Genomic DNA, 26,809 nt, shown 5'->3' with positions numbered 1-26,809 from the left:
AAAGTGTTAATTAAAGTAATTAAAGAATTGAGTGTGTCATACAGAAATATCCCCGAGTGACTTTTGCTTGTTCAGGTCTTTTCTTTAGCTCCCCCTTTTGCACACTTTGCACGCGAGAGTAAACATTGTAGGGCAAGAGAGGTTTTATGGACAGTACTATTTTGTATATCGAAAATTTATCTAATTATTTAAAATGCGTATTAAAGTAACTTTATATGCTGGAGCACTGAGAGAAATCCGAAAAAGTTAAAATAACATTCCGGAAATGTTAATTTTACCCTGCAGTATTGATCCGAAATCGGTGTAAATATTATGCTTTTTAGGTGTATTAAGGGTTAAAGTTACCCTTTTTCATGTTAATTTTACCTTTAAAAATGTGTAAAATTAACATTAAAAAATGTTGGTATATTTTTGTACCTAAAAAGTGTTAAAGTTATGAGGAAAAAAAGTTAATCGCACTCCCTTTTTTCAGTGATTTACGAGTTAAGCCGAGAGACGGTTTAACGTAATTACAATCAAAATAAAGATTAAATTTCTATCAATTCCTGACTAATCCGTTTCTCGGTTTAAACCGAAAAAGGCTTTGTTAGTGGGAAATTCATGGGAATTTAGTCAAATCATTTTTTTTATTAAAATTAAGTTAAGCCATCTCTTGGCTTAAGTTATAATTATGTCCAACACATTACGTGTATGATTTTGCAATCTTAAGATTATTTACTGCTCGAAAACTACCGAAGAAGCAGTAGGGGGAAACTGGGGCACCACCAAATACGGGGTAGCACCAAACACTAATTTTTATTTCTTAACTACTTGGACTATCTCTACCATTTCTTCAGTAGACAAGCATCCCTATAGTGCCTATAAATTCTTATAGATCTTATCCTTAGAAGTCGAATATCTGATTAAAAAATCGCAGTGTTTGGTGGTGCTCCAGTTTCCCCTATGTTATAATGGTTGTAATCCTTAGATCTTTTGATCAGACTATATTTCCGTCTTCCATCACTCGCAGGGATCACTTTTTCGAATATATCTTTCATTTTTCAGACGATTTTTGAGAAATGATGTCATGCTATTTGTCCTTCTATCGGTCTGTCTGATTCATGTTATACGAGGTGTGTTCAAAAAGTAAGGTGACTTTTTATTTTTCTTGAAAAATATTAATTTATTTCTTAATATGTTATTCCCTACAAAGTAATGCCTCTTAGATATAATGCACTTGTCCTTAAGCTTTTCCTTACCCTCGAAGTCCTTTTGATGTGTTTTTTGATATGGCTTCGAGTTCTTCCGCCGATGGTTTTTTTTTATCTCTTTAAACGTGCGAAAACTCCGTCTTTTCATGGGGCTTTTCAGATCTGGGAATAGGAAAAAGGCGTTGTTTTTATCCAAAAAATTACTAACAAACAATGATGTATGAACAAGCTTTCGCACCAAACTGCGCTGCGGCATGTTTCATGCCCAAAATATCCAAAAAGAATTGCACGGCATGAAAGAGCCGATATGTCGAGATAAGCTTAGAAACTTCACGTTAATTTGACAATTTTCCATTAAAATTTTTTTTCGCTACTTCCAACATTTTCATCGGTTTTTGACGTCCAAGACTAGCATTATCACTAACATGTTTTAGGCCGTCTGTAAAGAGCATGCACCACTTTTAAAAAATCTTTTTGCCTAATAGACTACCAAAATATCATATTATTAACATTTCAAGTGCGTTGGAGTCTTTAATTTTATTTTTCCACGTAAAATTTATTGTAAGAACACTTATTGAACATTTTTTTTCAATATCAAAAAATAGTCAAGACAATCGAAACAGGGGTGACATGATAACTCATTTTCGATACTATCGACTGTCGATTATGTAAAATTTAAATGATAGCTGCACTTTTTGTGGCTAATGTATAGATATTTATAAACAGTCGCATTCTTTTAAGAATGTCACAATGAATGGCCCAACAATGTGTAAAAAGTCGACATTCACTTAATCTAATAGATATAGATTTATCGATACTATCGTTTCGATAGTGTCGAAAAGTTATTATTCCATCGCAAGTCTAATATTTATATCTATAAAGGTTAAATAAATGTGCAAGATGGCTCTAATCTTGCCAAGTTATTGGTACATGTCCACCAAGATACAGTAGACTCTCACTCAATCGGCTCTTTTTCAATCGGGCGACAAATTTTGTTCACAATTTTCACGTTTAATTATGAAGCTAATTCGCTCAAATTCGCTGTAGTTCTTCCTATTTTATCGTGATTCTTTATAATTGAACGCTTTTTGTGGAATTTACAAAGGTTTTAACGCTCAATTCTATCGCTAAACTGGATGACATTTTGCCCCATATTCCCGATTGAGAGAGAGTCTACTGTATCAAAAAAGAAAAATCAAGAATCAAATATGCATAGCCCGAGAAATATGACTCACTAAAGTAAAGTAAAGTAAAGTGACTCACTTTTTGAATATACCTCGTGTTACCAGAGTTAAAGCTCAGACGGTTATACGGGCTTCAGACCTAAGACTTAGTCATACACTGAGAGAAATCCGAAAAAGTTAAAATAACATTCCGGAAATATTAATTTTACCCTGCAGTATTGATCCGAAATCGGTGTAAATATTACCCTTTTTAGGTGTATTGGGGGTTAAATTAAACCACACTAAAAAATGTTAAAGTTATGAGGAAAAAAAGTTAATCGCACCCTCTTTTTTCTAGTGTATGGCTTAACTGTTATAAATCCTTATCAATCAAGATATTTTGGAAAATTTAACTTAAGATTGGATTATGAAGAACAAATATGACCTATTAGATTCTAAAAAGGCAATAAAATTGGTTGCCATTTAGGATTCTGAAGCCTTCGGGAACTGGGCTAAACCTCTAGTTTGAAGACCACTTTAGAAATTAAAGCTTGGGACCTTCACGGGTCCCTCCCATAAGTCGACCCAAGGGCCATTAACATGAATCCTTTCCCTGCCTTCTCTTTTGAACTGTTTTTGAAAGTCAAATGTTAAAAAGGCTCTAGTGACCGTATTTCTCAACCGAATAGTGTCATATTTCGACTCGTTGTAAAGGTCTTGGAATTTCTGACAAGACTGAATCGGTTTCAATCGGTTTTGAATCGGTAATATAAATCGATTCATAACCAATAACTAATCTTTGTTAGAAAACAATTGTATTACTCCTGCGGTAAACGGTAAACGGTGGTAAATGATGCGAAAGTACCTTTGAGGAATACCATCTAAGCCACAAGTTCGAGAATTTCGCAAAGCAAGGGACGCTTTGCCACCCCTTTTGAATTATTTTACTACTATTTCTAAACTTTTTAATTAAAAATATTCTATTAAACTGCAACATGCAGGTAGACGTATGGAGAAAGATTTGCAACATCGAGTAAATTATTATTACATACTCGCATACAAAGTATATATAGTGCTCTTAAATACTACATACAGCTTTTATTCTGCTATATTATCGTTTATCATTTTGTGAAAATTTAAATTGTTGTCCGACATGTTCCGTCTGTCCCTACTTATGTTGAGTGGGAGGTTAGAGGATTTTTTTGGGGGTGTTTTGGAGAAAAGGCAAAGAGAAGTGGTTTGAAAAATTTATTGAAGATTTTCATGTAAAAGTGCTTTCTCTTATTCATTTTTTCCGCACTTTCTTCACAGCTCTTTTCCTCTCCTTCACACTTTTTTTCTTTCGTTTTTAGCATATCACTCTAGTGAATCTCTATTGGGAATGAAAGGATGAAAAGAAGAAAAATCCATTTCCATTTCGCTTCTTCTCACTCTTCTTTTTTTTTATTTACTCATGGTCGCTTTTATGTGTGCCAAGCACACATACATTAAAGGAATAGTGTAGAAAAGGAATTGAGGGGGGTGTGGGGGTTTCAAAAGAGGATGAGGAAAATATTCAAAGTGAGTGAGTAATGTTTCCTTCTACTCATTAAATAATTTATCATCTTATTTTGGGGACGGCAGATGAATGGGAAAGTAAATCACTTGTTCCCTCGTCCTTTTTCACCTTCCCTATATAGGCATTTCCATTGAAATTGAGTTCAACCAATGTCATAGGTCAGGGTATCAATTACGAATTCATTCCGATTGTCAATCAATTTTCCTGTAGATACCCAGACCGCGCCGATAGTCCGTCGAATACGACCCTCTTTTGCTTGGTGGATGAAAAGTATGTCGATGGAGTGTGAGATATGAATTTCAAATAACTTTAAAAGTATCCCTGGTATTTTCCGCATTTATCGTGTTACGTGGTGATTTTCCTCGTTAGTTTTTTACCTTTTTCCTTTGACAATGGCAAACAGTGTCAAAACAGCAAGATTCTTACACTCTCACAAGTGGTTGATGAAAAAGGGGTTAAAAAAATTAGCAAAAAACATGAAAAATACCTTTGAGTGTGGATAGAAGTTTTAGTAATATATTCTCTATGACATACATAATGTTCTTTGTCATTTTTTGTTAGTTAGGTTTAAAGGATTTGCCTCTCAGTAACTCTTACGAAATTAAACAGCCAGAAAAAATCTCCAAAATAAGACTGTGTTTGCGGTTGATGTCAGAGAGATGGCCACATCTCTGTGCATTGCAAAATTTTTATCTATTTTTTTTTCATTTCGGTGTACCGCGGGCTATTGCCATTTTGTACATTGTTCAGTTTACGAGTTTATTCAGTTTACAATGTTACGTGAAAAATGTCCATTCAGACGCTTCACTCATTTGCACCGGGCGGAACTCGAACTCACAACTGTAACAGTCTTGCCGAGGGTCACACCGCTCAAGAGCCGAAGGGCCTTGACAGACCTGAGGATTAGCCGAGAGACGGCTTAGCGTAATTATATTAGAAATAATGTTTCAACTACATTTCCATCATTTTCCACTAAGTCGTCTCTCGGCTTAAGTCGTAAGTGTGTCTAGGGCAGAACGCTCTTACCAATTGCACCACGGACCTCCTCATTGCAAAATTAAAATGCGTGATATTTATTAAGAGGGCGACTTCTGTATGCTCTAGCTCAATAGCAGAGATTGTTACATATTAACATATAACCGTTCAGTTGTAACTTATGTAGTTGCATTTCAAAATCCGCCTTTAGGGTTACATCACTTACATCATAATAATTTTATTGGATATTGATATCAGTAGTATTTCCGATAACTTGTTGAAAGTAAATTTTCCCGCCAAAATGTTAATAAATGGGACTATTTAACTTAGAGAGCTAATATTTCGTTTTCGTAGCATCTGCAATGAAGAAGATTGAACGATTGAAGAACTAGCTTAATTCAACGAAAAAACTTATTGAGAAATGATATTATTATTATTCTAAAAATGATGAATAACTTTTAACTCATCCTACTTAAGATTCTGAAAACCTAATTGAAGATATTTTATTCACTTTATAAGAAGTTAGAATTGACAGAATAATTTTATATTTCTTAATAAAGAGCATTTTGAAGTACTCAATTACTTGTGAAATTTGAATTTTTCAATATAAATATTTAATGACACCTTTTTTTTTTAAAATACATTGGGAGTTTTAACAATCTCAGCTTCTCTGGTCCGAGATGTTTTAAAGGTTACCTAGATGAACATTTCGTCTATATACGGAAATACCTTTGAAGTATTCCTAATATCGGGGTTTCAAGAGTATAAATTAGAAAAGCTTTAGGATGCGTAGATCTCAACCGAATGGGGTAATATTTGAGATTTTTGGAAATGTTTTGAAATTTCTGACAATTCTGAACCGGTTTTAATTGGTTATAAACTTGTTATGTTCCGGTAAGCAAAATCAATTGCCTTAATCTTAAGCTATTTTCGCCATCTTTTGAGTGATTTATGAATCGAATCTAATTGATTGTGTGGTAAATGATGAGGAAGTATTTTTAAAGTATAGCATCGGAGTCCATTTCACTTAGTGCCACCGAGTATGAGATAAGGTAATACGGTAATGGGAAATTTGCGTAAGAATTGCACTGAAAATGCGTAAATTAACGAAATATGATGAGATTACGGCGGACGTTTTACTGTCAATGTGATTTTGCCCTTAAGCCGTAAGTCTGTCTAACCGTAAGTCAGTGGCTCTAAATAGCCTAAGTGTCTGACTGCCTGCTAACTCAGGTACACTCCATTTTCCAATCTGTCTAACTTTATTAGTGAACATTTTGAGCTGTTTCAAATTAGAATAATTAATTACTGGACACAGAGAGAATTACCCCGTGAGCTAGTCGGAAATTGTCCCTTACGTACTTTTAGAACTAACAGCAAAGTTACTAAAACTATGATTATAATAACGATTAATACTCATGATTCATGATAATCACCAATTTCACTCACAAATAAGTTAACTCAATTAAAGCAACAAGTTTTGAGGATAGATTTCGAAATGATAATACTGGTTTAGTATCTAAATTTATTTAGAAGTACAGTAGACTCTCGCTCAATCGGTTCTCTTTCAATCGGGCGAAAAATTTTGTTGACAATTTTCACGTTTAATAATTAAGCTGATTTGCTCAAATTCGCTGTAGTTCTTCCTATTTTATCATGATTCTTTATAATTTAGCGCTTTTTGTAGAATTTACAAAGGCTTTGACGTCCAAATCTATTGATAAACCGGATGACATTTCGCCTCAAATGCCCATTTGGGAGAGAGTCTGCTTCTACTGTATAACCAATTTTAGGGGAATAATTAGAAAGGGCATTGAATAAACGAGCAGTACTTTATTAAAAGCGGTCAGTAAAAAATTAAAAGTGGTCAGAAAAAAATGAAACATGATCAGTAAAAAGTAAAAAGTGACCAGTAAAAAATAAAACATGATCAGTAAAAAACAAAAAATGGTCAGTAATAAATTAAAAAAAAAAACAGTAAAAATATTGAATTTGGTCAGCAAAAAATTAAAAATGATCAGTAAAAAAATTTAAAAAAAGCAGTAAAAAATTAAAAATGAACAGTAAATAAATTAATTTAATTTTTTACTGACCAATTTTTATTTTTTACTGCTCCTTTTTAATTTTTTGCTGACCACTTTTTAATTTTTCAGTGATCAATACGAATATTTCTACTGATCATTTTTAATTTTTTACTATTAATTTTTTACTGCTCATTTTAATTTTCAATGCTTTTTTATTTTTTTTTTTGCTGCTTATTTTTAATTTTTTACTAACCATATTTTCTTTTTACTGACCGTTTTTAATTTTTTGCTGATTAATTTTCAATTTTTACTGATCAACTCGAATATCTACTGATCAATTCGAAGTTTTTACTGACCATATTTAACTTTTTACTGACCAAATTTAACTTTTTACTGACAAACATTTTACTTTTTACTGACAAAATTGAAAATTTCGACTGATTATTTCGAATTATTTGCTGATCAAATTTAATTTTTTGCTGACCACTTTTGACTTTTTACTGACCATTTGTTTTTTGCCATTAGAAAGTGGGCTACTGTTAGAAAGGGGTATATCTTCCCTATTACAACTTTGAAGCAATGTTTCACTAACTTTGGTATGCAACCCTATTTAACAAGTTTTTTAGGCTGCAGGTGTGGGAAAGATTATACTCGAAGACATTGTATAACATCTAAATTTTACAGTTAACACAATTTAGTTAAGTGAAACTTTGCAGATAGTGTTACACAAACGAACATAATACCCATGTCAAGAATATAGCTGTAAACTCACAGGAACATCCCATTCTGTTCTTAGTCTAAAAACCCTTTTAAGCAGACCTTTTGATTTTTCCATATACTTAAATTGAGAAAATGTGCTAAAAGAGACTTCCTCTTTATAACTTGTACATAATTAAAATGTATTCAATGAAAATGTGCGAAAATGTAAGGTCTTTTGTTATGTGAATGAATAGGGGTTATTATTGCAGGAAAAGCCTTTTATTTTTGTCCTCCCACGCAGAACAATCTATGGAATTGTGGATAAAATGCTTTACTTTTCCAAATATTTGATCTTGATGCCATTCAAATGGGAGAATGGGACTAAAAGAAGGAACATAATAAGAATAATAAATTTATTGTTTTCATAAATATATGATTTAGCCAGAAGCAATGATGGAGAGAAGAGAAGAGAGATTGATCGATTTGGAGAAATGAGAATTGTACAACATTTCTAATCATTCAGACCATGAATTGAATAGGGGTAGAAAGATATCGAACCTTTGGGGATGCTCACAAACTTTAACAATTGAGCTGTGAAAACACTGACCGAACTCTGTAGAGAGGGTCCTGGTTAGATTCTCTTGAGAGAAATGCTTCTGTATCCGAGGGTTATGTTGGATTTTGCAAATTGTTTTGATACAATATTTTAGTGTTTGATTGAAGTACATTATGTTCAGTGTTAAGAATAATATTATGTATATATGTTTGTGTGTTATATGTGTATAGTTTCACAAAACACCGAGATATGAAAGGGAAAAGTTTTCCACAAAATGAAATTCTGCAATTAAGATTATATCCATTTTGTGGTAGAGATTGGTATAAAAAGTTTATTTTATATAGAAGTATACTTTCTACATATGTTAAAGTTTTTTTTTTTCAATATTCAGCTATTTCGGTTTACAGGCTTTCAAAATATACAATTCCATGTGCAAATGTGTACAGAGGGTGCAGAGTGAAAATGTATGTCTGGAAAAGTCAATAAATTTAATATTTATTGAATTTTCTGGGCTGAAAATCTGATAGTACCATGAGGGATTTATGTGACATTTGGCCTTTCAATTAGGGACAATTTTGCATTGATTTGCAGTGATGGAAGTTTTATTTGGTTTTCTTCATTTTCTTTTTTCTCAGGAATCGACTAATTGAAGCATTTTATGACGACGAAGGACTTCCACCAACACAATAAATGCAATCGTCTGCAGAAGTGGATGGTGCTTCAGGTGTGAAGAGAACTACACACAGAAATCCAAATGCCAATGGGAAAATTTCGTCGTGGTGACCAGACTAGAGATTGCTCTTTAAAATTTCCCTTGGATATTCTGTAAGTACACAATATATTACTTAACTTTTTTTTTTTTTTTTACTTATGTTGAATATTACTTAATTGTACAAAATGTGAGGAATTTTACGTTCTTAAATTCTGTATTTTTATCTAAAATGAGAAAAGGATGATATAAAATTTTATGAGAGAGAAATTCTTATAGGAATTTCCGCTTTGCGGTTTTATCGAAAATTGTTATCATTATACTTAATAATGCAAAATCACATTTCATTATTGAAATTTCATAAAATAGCCTGCAATGTTTTAGAAATTTTGGTGAATTTATACATATCTCTTTCGTTTGATTGATATTGATATATAAAAATTAACGGCCTGGAATATTTTTTACAGATGTTTGCACATAAAGAGTGCAATATTTAAAGAAATGTTGTTTTTTTTACTCTTCCAACTCAAAGTTGTCACCGTTCTGGAACTTAAACGGTAGGAGATATCACACTTATGGTCTTCGGTAACCCCCTATAAAAAGAAACATCTTTATACGTTACCAAAATCATGTTGATTTTTCTCAAAATTGGCCCAAGCTTTTTCAATGTAATGCAGATTTATTTATGAGATAGTGCAGGCGGACATTTCGTCTGTTTATACCTGTAAACGGAAAGTTTGATGTATACAGTGGTGGAAATAAGTATAATTACACCCCATTATCCTTAAAGAAACTAAACAAAAAAAAAGAAGTCCCGAAAAAAATTCATACGTAGACCATAATTTCCTTTCATGTCAACATAAAAAATCGACATTTTGATTTTTTATTCTAAGTATTTTTAGAAATACAATAGAATTTTGTTTTTTAGGCTGGAAATAAGTAGGGGAAAGTTCTCTCCCTTCGAACGTTCATGCCTTCGAATAATGTGAATTTTCTTTTAGTTTACCTAAGAGACTTACACATTTCTATTAAATATTAGTTGGCTTATCATCAATTGTTGATAAGTCCGTGATAATTTAGTGTAAATCTCTTACGAAAAACAAAAGAAATTCACATTATTCGAAGGCATGAACGTTCGAAGGGAGAGAACTTTCCCCTATAATTCCACTCAATAAATTGAGCGCTAGGGTATTTATTTTTCACCAAATTTAGGTTAATATCTTTTAATAATTTCATTTTTAACTGTAATTGATAAATCAAGTTTCATTTTCTAAAGTTTTGCATTAATTTTTGCCGAAATATCGTAGGAAAAATGTTTAACGACCAAAAATAAGGGAATAATTAAAGTCGTGATGGCGATGAATTTTAGGGACTAAGAAAAATGACTAGGTTCTATCAGATAATTGTCAAATTTGTCAATATATCCGCCATACATGCCTCTTAATGTATCCCAAGGGTCAAAAGTCTTCTGTTGTTAGAGGCCAAAAGAGCTCCTTGCCTCTAACAGTGTTGCTTTTCAGTGGAAAAAGGGACTTTTCCACTGAAATTTGATTGTAAAATGATGCTTGCCGTTTAGTCTAGTTATGTTTTGATGCTTTTGTCCCAAAATCGCATTGATGAGTGACCTTGGATCATCGTCGCATGAAAACTAAAAATTATTGCAAAAAGGATTTTAACAATTTGATCAACATGACATGTTTTTTACTATTTGAAAGTTTCAAAAATAGTTTTTCAGACAAAAAACAAGCGAAATCAAAATCTATCATTGATTTTTGCGCAAAAAAAAATTTTTAACTTTGAAATAGCGTAAAACATGTCATGTTGATAAAACTGCTAAAAGCCTTTTTGCAATAATTTTTAGTTTTCACATGCGACGATGACCCAAGGTCACTTACAAATGCCATTTTGGGACAAAAGTATCAGGACATAACCAAAATAAACAGAAAGCATCGTTTTATAATCAAATTTCAGTGGAAAAGTTCTTTTTTGCACTGAAAAGCAACACTGTTAGAGGCAAAAAGCTCTTTTGGCCTCTAACAATAGAATATTTTTGACCCTTGGAGTATTTTTGACCCTGAAGGAGGGGGGTTGGGGAGGGGGAAAGAAAACTGTCCTAGATAATGTTGACTTATGGGGAGGAATAGTGGTTGAATACCGGAAGTCAATATCTCTTACCGTTTGGCCTCTAGACGTGTTAGAATTTGAAAAAAAGTGGTTTATATTATAACTGCTCTGTCTTTGAGTTCGAGCAGTAAAAATATCTGAATTATTGGTCATTGTCTTAATCAAGGATATTCAAAGCAAATATCTAGTGAGTTTAATGTAGATTAAAGGTCGATGGATCGAACCGTATCATTACTATAGATGCAATTATAAAAGTATCAGAGCTGGGAAGGCTGCTTGAAGTAAACAAAAATTTTATTAGTATTTCTTATAGAAAAATGGTAGTTGAGAAAAATATTATATGGAATTGTTCAAACTCGTGAGTTTTGTGTTATTCTTCCAAAGTTGATTTAAGTATTGTCGTGAGGAATCGTAAGTTGCATTTTTTATAGCTTAGAATTCATCGTGAATTCTGAATATGTTGACTAAAATGTGCACTGCATGTGTTATTGGTGTATTATTAAACATTGGAAAACATCAAAAATTTTGCAAGAACATGCTTTTTGGAGAGGAAATCATGGTTAAAATTAATGATTAAGTTGAACTTAAGACGGGGGTCTACTGAAAATCATGTGATATCTCTCACCGTTTGATCTATAGGACTTTTGTGTGTTCGAACATATTCAGAAAATTATGATAAAATATCCTCCTTTGGGGGATGGTGAGTAGTAGAGATTTATATTGATATTAAGGAAGACACGCTTCATATAGCTTTCTCTTTGGAGTTTGAGCAATAAAAGGAAAATAAACGCTTCAAAGAGAATTTCATTTTACAAAGGGCTCTTGTCCAGAAAGTTTTTAGTAGATGCAAAATAGCACAATGGTTATATAATGATATTCTAGTAGAGATATATAGAATGGTTGGAGGTATTTGCACTTGTGACTTCTCTTTAGCCCATAAAACAAAATCTGTGTCAAGCATTTTATAGTTGTTATGTTGGAAAATTTCTCACAATCATAGGGACTAGGGAGGATAAATGGCATGTGAGGAGGAAGTCTCTAAGGAAAACTCTATTTATATTTCAGATGGCTCCCTAAATCTGCTATCATGAAGCCTGTCGGGCAAGATATTTCACACTCCGAATATATTCTCGTGGTTGGAATTTCCAAACCAAAATTGGCAGCTCTCTTTCTCTCTGTCATGATTATTTCGCTTTTTTTCACCTTCCATGTATTATACGATCGAGCTGTATTCAGTATGCAGGTGAGTAATTTTTGTCTTCCTCACCTCCCTCACCCTACGTGGACTTTAATTAGTTAAGTCTGTTCCCTGAGGAGGATTGAGCTTGGGAGTAGAGATGTGCGCCGAGATATTTCGGCGGCGGCGGCTAACATTTAAAGATTGTCGGCGGCTGGCTGTGCGCCGGCGCGCCACCTGAAGCAATCGGCTGTGGCTCAGCTAGGCGCCCCAGACTTTTTTCCTTAACATTTTTCGATTACAATCCACATAAATTATCGATTTTCCTCGAATTTTTTTCTTGCTAGAATTACTAATCATAGAAATCTATTTAAAAAAAAAATAATAACAACAAAACAGATAGAAAACAATCTGTCAACTTTAGGCACAACATTTTTATGATTTTACAAAAAGGCAGATTCAATAAAAATATTAACAAAAAATTTTGAAATCCGTAGACGTGAAAATGAAAATAATTTTATCTGGAATTATAAACTCAAATTCAATATCCAATAGAAAAATTGTTTATCTACAAACAAAAATATTTCTCGATGAAAATTTGATAACAGTTGGAATATTTGGTAAGAAATGTTGAATTCGATGCACTTGATTAAAACATTATTTTAAAAAATGCTTAAAATTTTAACCATTTAACGACGGGACACTTTTTACGAACCGAAAATCATCAATAAAAATGAAACTGGTGAACGTAATCAATGATAAATCTTACATCCATGGGCGTACCCAGCTAGGGGCGGGGGGGGGCAGCTGCCCCCCTTAGAAGCGTTAAAGAAGATAAAAACAAATGAGAAGTAAAAAGATATATTTGGTCAGCAAAAAATTAAATTTAATAAGTAAAAAATACAAATCTTTCCAAAAATGGATTTAATTTTTATATCCATAAAGATTGAAACTTTCATGAAAATTCTACTGCTTTTATAGTTGTAAATTTAGTCACTTCTCAAACTTGATGTTTTACTGCTCATTTGTACGCACCACATCGTTTGCAAATCTCGCAACCCCGAGAGTAAGCGATTACAGTGCACAATGCAATTGGCTAAAGGTCGTGTAGCAAGTCAAGCAGAGCATGTAGCCTCTATAGCTCAGTTGGTAGAGCACTCGTCTAGTTAACAAGAGGTCTCGAGTTCGATTCTGGGTGGTGGCAGGAATTTTTCCTATCTCCACTGAGAAAAAACTGGATGATTTGAGTGTCATTTGCTCTGATTGACGATTTCCCTGTATCTAAAGTTATTTTTTTTAAATGTTTATACGTAATCGTAAAGTAAAAAGTTGTAGGCATCCATAATATTTTTGCAGATGTACAGCTATTTGCTATCTAGTAAATATTGAAGCACAACATTTTTATTATTTTTTTTTATAATAAGGTAAAGTATCCTATGTCGACCACTAAAGGATAGATTTTGTGAAAAAAAATTATGAAAAAACAGTTATAATTTGTGTTTTTTGATAGGGTTTTTTTGCCTAAAACTATAGAATAGATCCTTACCTATCTAATTGTGAACTTCACTTAGTCATAATATAGTTTTAAATTAGTTTTTAATATAGTGTTTCTCTGCTCGACCACTTCAATATGAGTATTCCTCTACTCGACCGCCGGGGGTTCCTCTACTCGACCAGCAATTTTTCTTAAAATTAAACAAATCACAAAACTAAAAAGTCACTGATTTAACTTTGGCTTGTTCAACACATCATAAATAGCACCTAAAATTTAGTTAATCATTAAAATAAATAGGGAAACTTACTTTTATGAATGCTTTCAGAAGTATAGAACAACATTCAAGTGAAAAAGGCTTCACTTGCTATGATTCGTCGACCGGTTGAATTCAGGAACATTATATTTGAATTGCACTCTCAATTTTAATACATAAAATTAATCTTTAACTTAGTCATGGAACTAAAATCTTTGCACAGTAATAAAGATAAAGTCCTCAACTTATATTTAGACATTTGTACTCAAAATTTGAATTCTCAAGTAATCTCTAAGGGTAATAATTGAAATAATTCCTTAAGAAAAAAGTCAAGAATTTAAAAAAGTATGCCATAATTTGATGAAAAATTGCGAATTTTTATTGAAGAAATACTTTAACGCTCCGTCAATTTATGATTTTTTTCAGGGTTTTATGGTCAATTTCTATGATATTTTCACTGATTTGAATTAATTATGAAATAATTGGCCCTATGATGTTAAACCATTCGGACCATTCGCTCAATATTATTGTAAATGTAAGATAAGATAAGATAAGATTTTGCCAGGGGTCAGTTCTCCATTTCGGATATTCCGATGCATCCAGGCCACCAATTGGGCCCGTTATGCTTCCCCACTCCTATTCTATCTTATCCCCCGATACGGGTAGCCGCTCTATATCACAGCTCTGTGAGCAGTCAGTGCCGTTACTATGTCACAGCATCCCTTCTCGGTGTGTGTTTGGGATCAGTGACAGCGAATATTTGTATCGATTGAAGTACCACTTTCACATCGAAACTCGTTCTCGTACCAGCCTCTATTGTTTAGGCGGTTCACTTTTTTGTCAATATGCACCATTGACATTACTATTCATTCATTCACTGGACGAATTCAAAGTCGATTTGGCATGAGAAATCTTTTTCTGCTGCTGCTCAGCTTTGAACCCCAGACCTCGCAGTCATAGAGCTACTACTCTATCCACTGACCCACTCGAGGCCCCATTGTAAATGTAAATAAATTGAATAAATATTTCCACCTGTCGACTTGAGGAACCCAGGATGGTCGAGTCGAGAGGCGGTCGACTCGAGGATACTTTACCTTATATCCAAATTTTTTTCAGCAAAAGCCTCTAGACAATAGAAAGTATAATAACTAACTATTCTAACTATACATTTTTTTCATAAGAATGAAAATTATCTCGTCAGTTAAATCAGCATTTGTCGTAACTTCCTTTTGACAACTTTTCATGATGCGAAATTTTCAGTTCAGCATTATTTTTCTTAAAAATGAGCCCCGAATGTTATATTTTTGAGTCAAAATAATAAAAGTGGCACTAATAAACTGTAAGTTAACTCGAGAAATTTTTTTATAAAATAATTTGAAAGCTGAGATATTGAGATATATGTTCGATGAAACACAATAAGATTTTATCGTAACTTCTATCGTTTATAAAGCCGCAACTTCCAATGTATGGAGATCTTGGAAGTTACGACAATATTCAAAAATGGATTATATCAATTTCAATTACTCTAGTGATAATAAGCACCTTTATTTGACTAAATTAATCAATTAAATTCTTATCCCTGTCCCTAAAAGCTTTTATTTCATAAATTTTATTGAATAAATTTTGCGCGCCGTGTCGCTTGTTTTGTTTTGAATTAATGACAGATGGGCAGGAATTTTTTCTTACTTATTTTTCTCACAAATATTGAATTAAAATGAGTTAATGTTGCATTATTCGCACTGTCTTTGGATATTTTATTTCGTAACTTTTACTGAATAAATTTTGTGCACCGTCTCGCTTGTTTTGTTTTAAATTAATGACATGGGTAGGTAGTTTTTCTCACTTTTTTCTCGCAAATATTGAATTAAAATGATTTCATGTTGCATTATTCGCACTGTCTCTGGATATTTGGAAGAGTTTGTGAACGTTTTAATGAGAATTATTACATTTTTGCTGCAATTTACAAGCCACGCAAACGAACAAAAGAAGTTACGGCAAATGCTGATTACTGAAAATTTTGTATGGAAATTTGTCGTAACTACTCCAAAAACGGAAGTTACGACAAATTCTGACAAATTTTTATTAATTAAGGGCACTTATGATACTTTTTGTTTAAAATAATTTTTATTGGGCTTATAAAAGTTTCTTTTTCTCAAGTGCGTTTAATAAACAAAATTACGCCGATTCTAAATATGTATTATATCTCGAAATCGCAAAAATGAAGTTACGACAAATGCTGATTTAACTGACGATCTATTATGGGTATTGTCAGAAAAATTACTGAATTGAATTGAAATATAAACAAAATTCGCCGCGGCGCGTTAAAAAAGAACTGGCGGCGGCGGCTGGCGGCGCGCATTAAAAATTTTTGGTGGCGGCGGCTAAGCAAAACTTTCGGCGACTCGCGCCGAGCGGCTAAAATCGACTTGGCGCACATCTCTACTTGGGAGTATAGGGAGGAGGGTAACAGTGGAAGATGGCTAGTGAATTGTGGGTATTGTGTGTGTGTTGCAGGTAACACCAACAATATCCGAAGGAAGTGGGGAATATTCAATGGGAAATAGGCGCACTGTTTTGGCTGATGATAATAGTATTGTCATCAATCATCCCATTGTTGTGCCCAATCGAGTTCATTTCCCCAAAACGGGTCGACGTCTGCCTCAGGCGTTGATAATTGGGGCGAAAAAGTGTGGCACGAGGGCACTACTGGAGATGCTGAATCTGCATCCGGAAATACAAAAGGCCAATGAGGAGGTGCATTTTTTCGATAGGGATGAGAATTATGTGAAGGGATTGGAGTGGTATCGGAAAAAGATGCCACATTCCTTTAATGGGCAAATCACCATTGAGAAGAGTCCAAGCTATTTTATCACACCTGAAGTGAGTGCCATTTATCTTTCTCAGGATTCCTATTGTGTCCAGTATACGAAGGATTGTGATCTGAAAGATAATATTTTTCCTTCTCTCCTTTTTTTTATCTTGTTCTTGTTGAAAGGTACCTGAACGTGTTAGAGCGATGAATGCTAGTGTTAAACTATTATTAATTGTTAGAGAGCCAGTCACAAGAGCAATATCAGACTACACTCAGCTGAGAAGTCACTCAGCCACAGCAACACTCCCCCAGCAGCAAGGAACAACGAGCGGTGGTGTTGCTCCATCGTCACAGGTGTATCGGTAAGTCTTTTCCCATTTTTCGCACACATTTTCCACTTAAGCTAAATTGGTCGTTTCACTCATCAATTAACGTAACTGTCGATATTTGGGATTAAAATGTACCACGTACCTTGGGTTATATACAGGGCTCAAGTTGTCTCCAAATTAAACCTCCTGCTGTAAGATTGACACTCCCCATTCCATGCTGAATTTCTCTCACAGTCATTTTCCCAGGCGAAATGTAGCACTTTATCGATATAATGTACACAGAGATAGGATGCGCGGTGAATAGTGATAATATTGTTTTACAAGTGTCATCTTACATTTTGTGTCAGGTGCTCTGAATTAATGCAGTAAATTTTGTAGACGGATTTTACAGGCAATATAGATTGCCGAAAATAGTAACATTTTATCTGAATCGATTGCAAACTAAAACCTGACAGAGAAATGTAATTCAATATTTAGCAGTGTTTTTTTTATGTCAGGTGCAAATTACAGCAATACAAAAAATGCATTTTATATGACACAAGGATATATTATTTTGCACGTATATCAAATACAGTGCCCGCTTTGTAATTGTAATCCGGATGATTGGGAGACAATATGACAGATCTCCGCTTCGTAATCCGGATGGATTTTTTGAATTTGTTCAACGTCTCGAAAATATAATAGATTTTTTTTGTAGAATTAGTAATAAAAGTTTTAAAAAAGATTAAAAAGACATAATTAGTGAATTCTATGCTATTACACTGAGGGAAATCCGAAAAAGTTAAAATAACATTCCGGAAATGTTAATTTTACCCTGCAGTATTGATCCGAAAACGGTGTAAATATTATGCTTTTTAGGTGTATTGGGGGTAAAAGTTACCCTTTTTCATGTTAATTTTACCCTTAAAAAGGTGTAAAATTAACATTAAAAAATGTTGATATATTTTTACACCTAAAAAGTGTTAAAGTTACGAAGAAAAAAAGTTAATCGCAACCCCGTTTTTTTTCTCAGTGTATACTTTATTTATTAAACAAATACTTCACAAGAAAATTCATTTTCATTGGTGAACGGACATGCATGCATAACCTCAAAATTATTTTTATGTAACCGTCGAGAACTCGTTCGGATTACGCCGATCCGGATTAGAGAGCGGGCACTGTATTTCAATATGAAATGTTCTAGCAGACCTTTCAGTACCAATATCCCGATTAATAGCACCTAAAATATAAGGGTATAATCATTTGATTAGTATTTTCTATTTCAATTCTGAAATATCGTAAAACACCAATTTATTTCAAGAGGCGTTATGTGGTGTTACTAATCTATTTTTTAAAATCATTTTTAATATTTTAATTTATTTCTTTTGTTTTTTTTACAAAAAAAGACCGAGTCTAAGTAGTTTTGATCATACCTAAAATTTAGTACAATTTCAGTGCAAGATATTAGAAGTAGCAAGAAAGTAAAAATTTCACTACTTTCTAAAACATTTTCAAAAAATAAAATTTAACATGTTTTTAGTTCTCAAAGGATTCTTTGTGATTTTCTATCATTTCACCAAAAAATTTTGTAAAACTTTTGCTCTCTGTCTTTTTAGTACATACATGTACAAGTACAATCATCATGAAAAAAGTTAACTTTAACCCTCAATACACCTAGGGTTAAAGTTAACTTTTTTCATGTTGATTTTACCCTTAAAAAGGTGTGAAATTAACATTAAAAAAATGTTGATATATTTTTACACCTAAAAAAGTGTTAAAGTTATGGAGGAAAAAAAGTTAATCGCACCCTCTTTTTTTCTCAGTGTACTTTTTCACAAACAATTTTCGTAACATGATCACTTGACAACCATTTTTTGAAAGCATTTGAACCAATTTCGTGCACTTTTGTTTGTCCAATTAAACTTTACGAACAAATGACAAAATTTTACAAACATTTTTCTGTGTGTTTACGAAAAATGCTTGTCTCGTGAAAGAAAAACGACGGATTACATAGTGATCTTTCATGTGAAGTTCGTTCGATGAGTAAAGATATGGAAAAAATTGTGGAACTCAGTGCCACCTGATTCTTTATACTGTACTTTTAGAATGAATGATTAAAATAAAATTAATTAAAAAAAAAGAAATACTAAAAATATACCTGGGAACATAAAAAATTATAAATTAAAAAAAATTATTTTTTGAATTGTTTATAACAGTAATTTTTATTTCAAATTAATTACTAGAAATTTTTATATTTTTACATTTTTTGGCAAGAATTCGCGATTAAACTTAACAAGAAAACATTTGTCTAAAGTTCTGCAAAACTTTAAAGTTTGAAAACTATCATCAAATTACTAGTGTTTTTGGCTAATTTTATGCAAAATTTCCATAGAGACTGACGCAAAATTAGCTGAATTTTCTAATGTGCGAACTTATTCAGGTTACCCACGGTCTTTAAAGTATCTTCTTCATTATTTATGTATAAATTAAGTTTTTAAGAATTTTTTAGATAAATATTTCACAAAGAAGTTTTATTCTTATTGTATAGGGTAAAGTGATATAATTTGGAATTAGTGTTACAAGTTGGACACTTCGCCGGTACAAGTTGGACATGGCTTTTTTCTTGATAAATACAGTACAAAATTTATTTTAAAAACAAGGAACTAAATTATAAAACTAAAGCATTAAAAATATACAAATGTAAATGAAGTACTAAATTTATCAAAAAAAGCCCTGTCCAAATTGTACCATTGTCCAATTTGTACCACTACTGTCCAACTTGTATCACTTTACCCCAAATGAAAGGATTTTTTGTAGTGATTAGAATTTTAAGTTTACGGTTTCTTAGAGACGCAATTGAAGAAGTTAAAAAAAAATTAGTACTTAAATGTACTAAATTCATCTAGCACAGAAATTTACAAATCAAATGTTTTCTAAATTGTTGATTTTATTTTTTTTTCTACTTAAATAATTAAATAAAAACGTGATTTAGATGTATTATTTCATTTGTTCTAAATAGTAACAGTGTGAAAGTAATATAAAAATTTAGTATTAAATTTTAATTTTAGTAAACTATACAATGCATTTTACTTGACTGAAGGGAAGTTTTAGATTCTATTAGTATATGTATATTAGAAAAATAAGACGGGATATCAAAAGTTACACGATTAATCTTTCGTTTTTTTAAAGTTCTAAATTTGGTACTAAACTATTTTTTTTTGTTTTACTGCTCAATATCACTGAGAAAAAAGAGGGTGCGATTAACTTTTTTTCCTCGTAACTTTAACATTTTTGGGTGTAAAAATATATCAACATTTGTTAATGTTAATTTTACACCTTTTTAAGGGTAAAATTAACATGAAAAAGGTTAACTTTAACCCCCAATACACCTAAAAAGCGTAATATTTACACCGATTTCGGATCAATAATGCAGGGTAAAATTAACAGTTCCGGAAAGTTATTTTAACTTTTTCGGATTTCTCTTAGTGATCACATTACCGGTAAAAACAGCCCAAAATATTCCGTGTCTATAGGGTTCTAGGTTTTGTACTTTATTTTTAGAACAAAATCTTTATTTCCATTGATGCATACGGTATTTGCTGAGTGAATCAACCAAGCATTTTATACTATATCAATAGCTCATAAGAAAATTTATTTCCTTCGCATATCACTACCATTTTTTTCTCGACTGCATTTTAATTTTATGAAATCGTATGTGACTGCTCTCTTACTTTATCCTCCTTTTATTTATCGATATAATCCCTTTGCACGCTGTGTTAGGCTTCTTTCATTTTGATTTACTCTGTGAATATTACTGAGTTTTATGGAGCAACATCCGCAAATATCCTCAATCCTTTTTCATTTACTGCATGGTGTGTTTTTTTATGCTTTTGTGTGTTAGCATGAAAATTTAATAATGTCCGCAGATGGGAATTCTGATGCTGTGTGAAATGTTCATTTATCCCTCATTACACAATTATTACCATGTTTGTTACACTTGTGACAGTGAATAATCCCTCAGGGGATATTGTTTGATTGGATTTCGGGAGCTTTTTTGGTCACTTACCTATGCTAATCAATAGTTTGTCAACAAATCAATATGTCTAATTTTCTCACCTTTAGTGAATTTCTCTTGGGGATGCTTGAGAACTATACTTTGGGGCTTGGATGTCAACTGTTTTAATACATTATATCTTTATTCCTCTTGACATTCTTTTCCATCAAAGGAAAATGACTTAATTAGAATTCTGTCGAGGATATTTTGCTGATTGATTAATTATTTCCTATAGTGTTCTCTGATATTTCTTTTCATACATAATTGTCCTTTTGATTTCGTTTTATTGGTATACTAAAAATAGTATTACTCGTATCACAAGAAAAGTCAACGTGTCTTTCTCCGTTAGTTTCTTGAAGTCAATTTAGTTAGAAGTTGGTGAAGGTGGCTAATAGATAATTTAACATTCAACTTACGTCACCTGAGACTCTTTTAACTCTTTCTAACTCTTTATTTTATAAGTTTAATATCTAAAAATTGAGCTTTGGTGCAATAACATGAATCACGCTATGACTTCAAATCATGTCTTTGCTGCATAAATTTTCTTATCTATTCTTTCAAAACGTGCTTGGATAGGAAATATCTGTCGTGCAAAAATTCTGGCTCAAATACCCATATACAATTTATGGTAATTTATGTCTCTATTAAAATATCCTTTTCAATGTTATAACATTTGGTGTTTGGTTTTTTGTAAACGTATATTCCGGAAAATTGACGCCGGAAGGAAAAAGAGCTTTTTCCAAAGCAATCACTGAGTGGGAAATTTTTATAGTAGCAGATTCAACAGTTTTCATATAAAACAGTTTTTTGTTGTAATTTTTTTTCACAACCTTCCTTTTTTTTCAAATCATATTGACTAAACAAATGCATTAAAAAAAAACTGGTAAATCGCTTTAACTTTACTGTGTGCTTTAACGCGTGTTGCAATAAATATTTCGATGAAAAACCGTATAATTCACGAGTTTGAGCATTTTGTAAAATCTTCTCAATTACGGCATTTTTCTATGTTTTTCTCTTTTATATTCGCAATCGATTTAAATCGATTTATAGATCACTTATAATTCTATAAAATTTCGGATCAAAATAAATCATCGGATAAATATTTAATTATTAGTTAATTATCGTTGGATTTATAGTAAACTTTTTTGGTATTATTGAGGTTTTCAAAATTAATGGAATGGTGCTATTGCTATTGCCAAAGGCATATATACAAAATATTTGCATAAATTGTTATAATTGGTAATTGATATTATAAAAGAGCTTTACCCTCGCAATTATCAAAACATGCCAAAATAAATTATATTAAAATTATTTAGATATTACCTTTTTCCATATTAATAAGCTCATTCTAATATGATTTTCAGTTGAATTTCCATTTTAAATGAGAAATAAAAATACAATCATACCTCACAAAAAAAATATTTCGCAAAATTGTTCGTAAATGTTTGTTAATTGTATAATCCACTAAAAAGTTCGTCAAAGTTTGTACTTTTTCGCAAAACATTGTTCGTACCATGATCACTTAACGAGCATTTTTTACATTTACAAACATTTTACAAGTTTTACAAACATTTGTTCGTATATTTCTATTTGTCTGACAATACTTCACGAATAATGATTTAAGACAAAGTTTTACGAACATTTTTTGTGAATAATGTACAAACTTTTTCGCATTTATTAGTGAATTAGGGGAAAAGCTCATAATTTTGGACAGGGCCTCTCTAAAAAAAAGTCTCCGAAAATTAGGTTCTAACGGATGAATTTTAAAGATTTTTAAATGAAAATTTCAGAATATATAGTTTAAATTTTATACTTTTATGCTTAAGAGGATATATTGAAGGCTTAAATTTCAAATAATTCTCGAGACCTACTAATGATTTATGCCGAGAGACGGATTAACGTAATTTTAATCAAAACAATGATTAGACTAAGTTTCCATCAGTTTCCCACGAACTAAGCAATTTCTCGGCTTAAGCCGAGAGACGGATTTATTAGAAAATAATGGAAGTGTGATATGATCATTATTTTGATTATAATTACCTTAAACCGTTTCTCGGTTTAAGTGTTCTAGACAGGGGCATGACATTTTCTATGTTTTTAGCGAGCCGAAAAAACTTTTGAGTTTATTAGCTGTTTTCTGTCATTGTAGAATGAATTAGGAAAAAATACTAATACAAAATAAAAGTCAATTTAATAACGAATAACCAACCGAAAACCGTAAATTGGCAACCTACGTAGTTTTGGAGATATTTCGTGAAATGTGTACGAAAACAGGGAAAAAATTACACTAAAACCGGTCGCATTTTTCAGAGCTAATATAGGGCATAAGGCTGATCTTCGAGAATATTTAGCCCGCAAAATTTTGCGAAAAAAGGATCAGCTAAAGGAATCTTATGCAAAGAACCTCTGACTGAAAATTCTAAAGGAAGTTTGTTCCAACATATAATATTTATTTATTTAGTTGTGTTTCACAAAGCTTAAAAAAAGCCAATGAAATATTATCACTTGTTCTTGCGCACCTTTGGATAATGCATGAAGAATTGCTGAATGTTGTTGCATAAGTCAATGATTTGCTACAATTTATTTAGCTATTGATTCTCAACATAAAGATGCTTTAACCAGAGTGAATTGATTCATTGCCATTGATAGTGGCATTGCTTTTGTGTGGATGACTAAAATATGACTCAATGTGATATTATGTGTCTTTTGTAATTCACCATCATTTCTCACAATGGCCCATTTGCAACATTATTAGAGCTTTTTTTTCTGTGCTTTCAAAGAATAGCAATTTTTTTTTCTCTGGTGAAATTTTGTCATTGACATCCTTCTTTTATATTGGTGCTGCGGCAATTAAATAAAAAAAATGCAGAAATTTCGAGGAACTTGCTCTTTTACCCAACGGATCCGTCAATGAGTCTTATCGTCCATTGGCAATATCCATGTACCACTTGCACTTGCATCGATGGCTTGAGGTATTTCCGCGTGAGCAGATGATGATTGTGAATGGTGATCAATTGATTGACGAACCACTGTCGCAATTGACAAGAATAGAAACATTCTTGGGCATTCAGCATAGGATAACGAGTCACAATTTCTTCTACAATGCCACCAAAGGATTCTTCTGTTTACGCAATGAGTCAAATGATAAATGTCTGAGGGAAAGCAAAGGACGAAAGCATCCACATGTGGATCCAGCTGTTATTAGTAAATTACGTCACTTCTTTGCTGATCACAATCAAAAGTTCTATGAGTTGATTGGTGAGGATTTAGGATGGCCCGAAGATTAGATTAATGATTCATTGCGGGGGGTATAGTTGAGGGCCAAAAAAAATAAATAAATCAAGTCAAAATCAGTTATCTTCCTTTTATCATCATGCCATATATTTATGTATGGTTTCAAGCAATTTTTCGATTTTAATCATAAAATCAATGAGCGCTGTCAGAAAATTTGATACAAGAAAAGTTGATAATCGAATGAGAATGTAAAAGAAGGGCCATGTGAATCTGTCTATTAGGTTTTTTTATTCACTCTCAAATGTCACAATAAAAGAAAATCGTAGTAAAAGATAAAAATTTACAGAGTAAAAAAGAATTTTAGCTAATAATTGCAGTGAAAAAAAAAAGAAAGTTTAGAAGTCATAAAAGAGATAAGAATAATATATTTTTTGAATAATTTTTAAACTATCTCTACAATACATATCCATCAATTGAGAGAAGTTTTATCATTCTCACAAAGAAGGTTTATCGAATGCAATCAAACATTCCTCTCCTTGTAGTGTGCGATTAGTGAAATCCTTTTCTTTATTTTATTTTTTTTATATCAAAGGCAAACTAATGAGAATTAATTTTCTCGCTGTAATTCGTTGTCAAAGAAACCTAAACAAAAATTTAGGAAATGAAATAAGATAAAAACGATAAAAACGGAATAAAAATAAATATTTTCATTGCTTGTTGTAGAAGCGTTTCATATGGCTCTCTTAAAGAAATAGCAAAATAAAAGGGATTCCTATAGGATGGCGCAACTTTTTTAATGTTATTTACCATATGAGTGATTGGTTTAATTGACTACACAGAGAAAAATAGTTGATAATCAGATCGACCCTGTTGATCAAAATAGTTGATTAATCTTACAATTGATCAACAAGTCGATAGAAATGTTGGTAATTTCTATCAACAGTTGATAGTTTGATCAACAAGTTGGTAAAAAAGTTGATTTTATCTACACAAAAGTTGATTTTCCGATTTTTTCCACTAATAGTTAATTAGATTTAAATATATTTCTATCAACTGTTGATCATAAAATATCGAAATCAACTTAATGATCAAAATGTGTTTAAAATTTATCAATTATTAACTATCAAATATAAAAAAACAATTAAATAATCATCTGTCGATAGCAATTGTGCAACAGTAAATTCTTAAAGCGAATTGATAAATTTTTCAATAACAATTGATTAGTTAACAACTCCGTTTCTATTTGACTGATGATTGATTGATGAGTAATAATATTATATTACACAAAAGTTGATTTTCAGTTTTTTCCACTAACAGTTAATCAGATTTAAATGCATTTCTATCAACTGTTGATCATTAAATATTGAAATCAACTTAATGATCAAAATGTGTATAAAATTTATCAACTATTATCTATCAAATATAAAAACCAACTAAGTAATCACCTGTCGATAGCAATTGATCAATAGTAAATTCTTAAGAACCAAGAATGTTTTGAACAATTGATTATAGTTAACAACTCCGTTTCTATTTGACTAAATCTGATGAGTAATATATTATTATTATTGCTTTCTCCAAAAAATCCCAGAGGTTCTGCGATTTTGTCGCAAATTGCATTGAACATATCCACCCCTGTAGCCGATCGGCCGCAAAGTTTCACAGTAACAGAAAATTCCCTGGAATTTGTCTTCTATTTTTCCGCGAGAATTTCCGTGGAAATAAACGCTAATATTCCGCTTGGAATTCTTCGGAGTTATCAGCTTTTTTTCGCGTGGATTTCCTGGAAAAGAAGTCCGAGGAATTTTCTTGCAATATATCTGAGAGCATTCCCTGGAAATTGATTCAAAATTTCCTTTGAATATTCCGAGTATATTTTCTGATACCTTTCCGACCAAGACTTCATGGAAGTAAGCGCGAAAATTCTGCAATTATTTTTCGCCCTTACGCTATAATTCTTGCGAGCTAGACATACTCAAATGAACGATATGGTAGCAATATTTTCAATTCAAAAGTAGAACAATTGAGTGTTCGTTATAGATGAATAATAATAATAATAATTTATTTAACCCTTGCAAACTTGTGCTTTGGGTATCGTTATAGATGAACATGCTCCAAGTTCTAAGCTGCCAATTGGCACTGATCGGCCATATTTGTGGATGTTTTTTTTTTCTGGAAATTCTCTATGAAAGTTCCACGAAATTTTTAATCAATTTTTGGAATTATTTTGAAGAAAAATATATTTAAAAAATCCACTGGAAAAGTCGTGGAATTTCGTAATATTAAACCACGGAAGCATGGAAATTTCCACGGAGAATTTCGTGGAAATAAAGAGGATTTTTCCAAATTTTTAAAGGGCTGACTGCCGATTATACGGTTATAAACCATAGGAAATGCCGTGGAAATATTCGACAGAGAAAAGTCCATGGAAATTCGCGGACATTTCTTATTAGACTGTCCTATACAGAGTTCCGCAAACGT

The 26,809-nt window shown here is 32.1% G+C and overlaps 1 protein-coding gene across 5 annotated transcripts in view; it reads left to right on the top strand.

Annotated features, from left to right (window-relative positions):
- Positions 1-24,724, top strand: part of LOC129804471 (heparan sulfate glucosamine 3-O-sulfotransferase 5) — a 271,187-nt gene extending 246,463 nt beyond the window's left edge. For all 5 annotated transcript variants that reach the window (XM_055851793.1, XM_055851794.1, XM_055851790.1 and 2 more), the window contains exons 2-6: positions 8,801-8,990; positions 12,064-12,241; positions 16,438-16,803; positions 16,919-17,097; positions 23,967-24,724. In XM_055851793.1, the coding sequence (XP_055707768.1) occupies positions 8,920-8,990; positions 12,064-12,241; positions 16,438-16,803; positions 16,919-17,097; positions 23,967-24,384 (1,212 nt within the window). In that variant the 5' untranslated portion in view covers positions 8,801-8,919 and the 3' untranslated portion in view covers positions 24,385-24,724. The remainder of the gene's footprint in view (positions 1-8,800; positions 8,991-12,063; positions 12,242-16,437; positions 16,804-16,918; positions 17,098-23,966) is intronic.
- Positions 24,725-26,809: the final 2,085 nt, after the last annotated feature.

Source organism: Phlebotomus papatasi, chromosome 2, assembly GCF_024763615.1.
Source record: "Phlebotomus papatasi isolate M1 chromosome 2, Ppap_2.1, whole genome shotgun sequence".
NCBI classification, from domain to species: Eukaryota; Metazoa; Arthropoda; class Insecta; order Diptera; family Psychodidae; genus Phlebotomus; species Phlebotomus papatasi.
The sequence above is the reverse complement of the archived record's forward strand: the minus strand, read 5'-3'. Positions and strand labels throughout refer to the sequence as shown.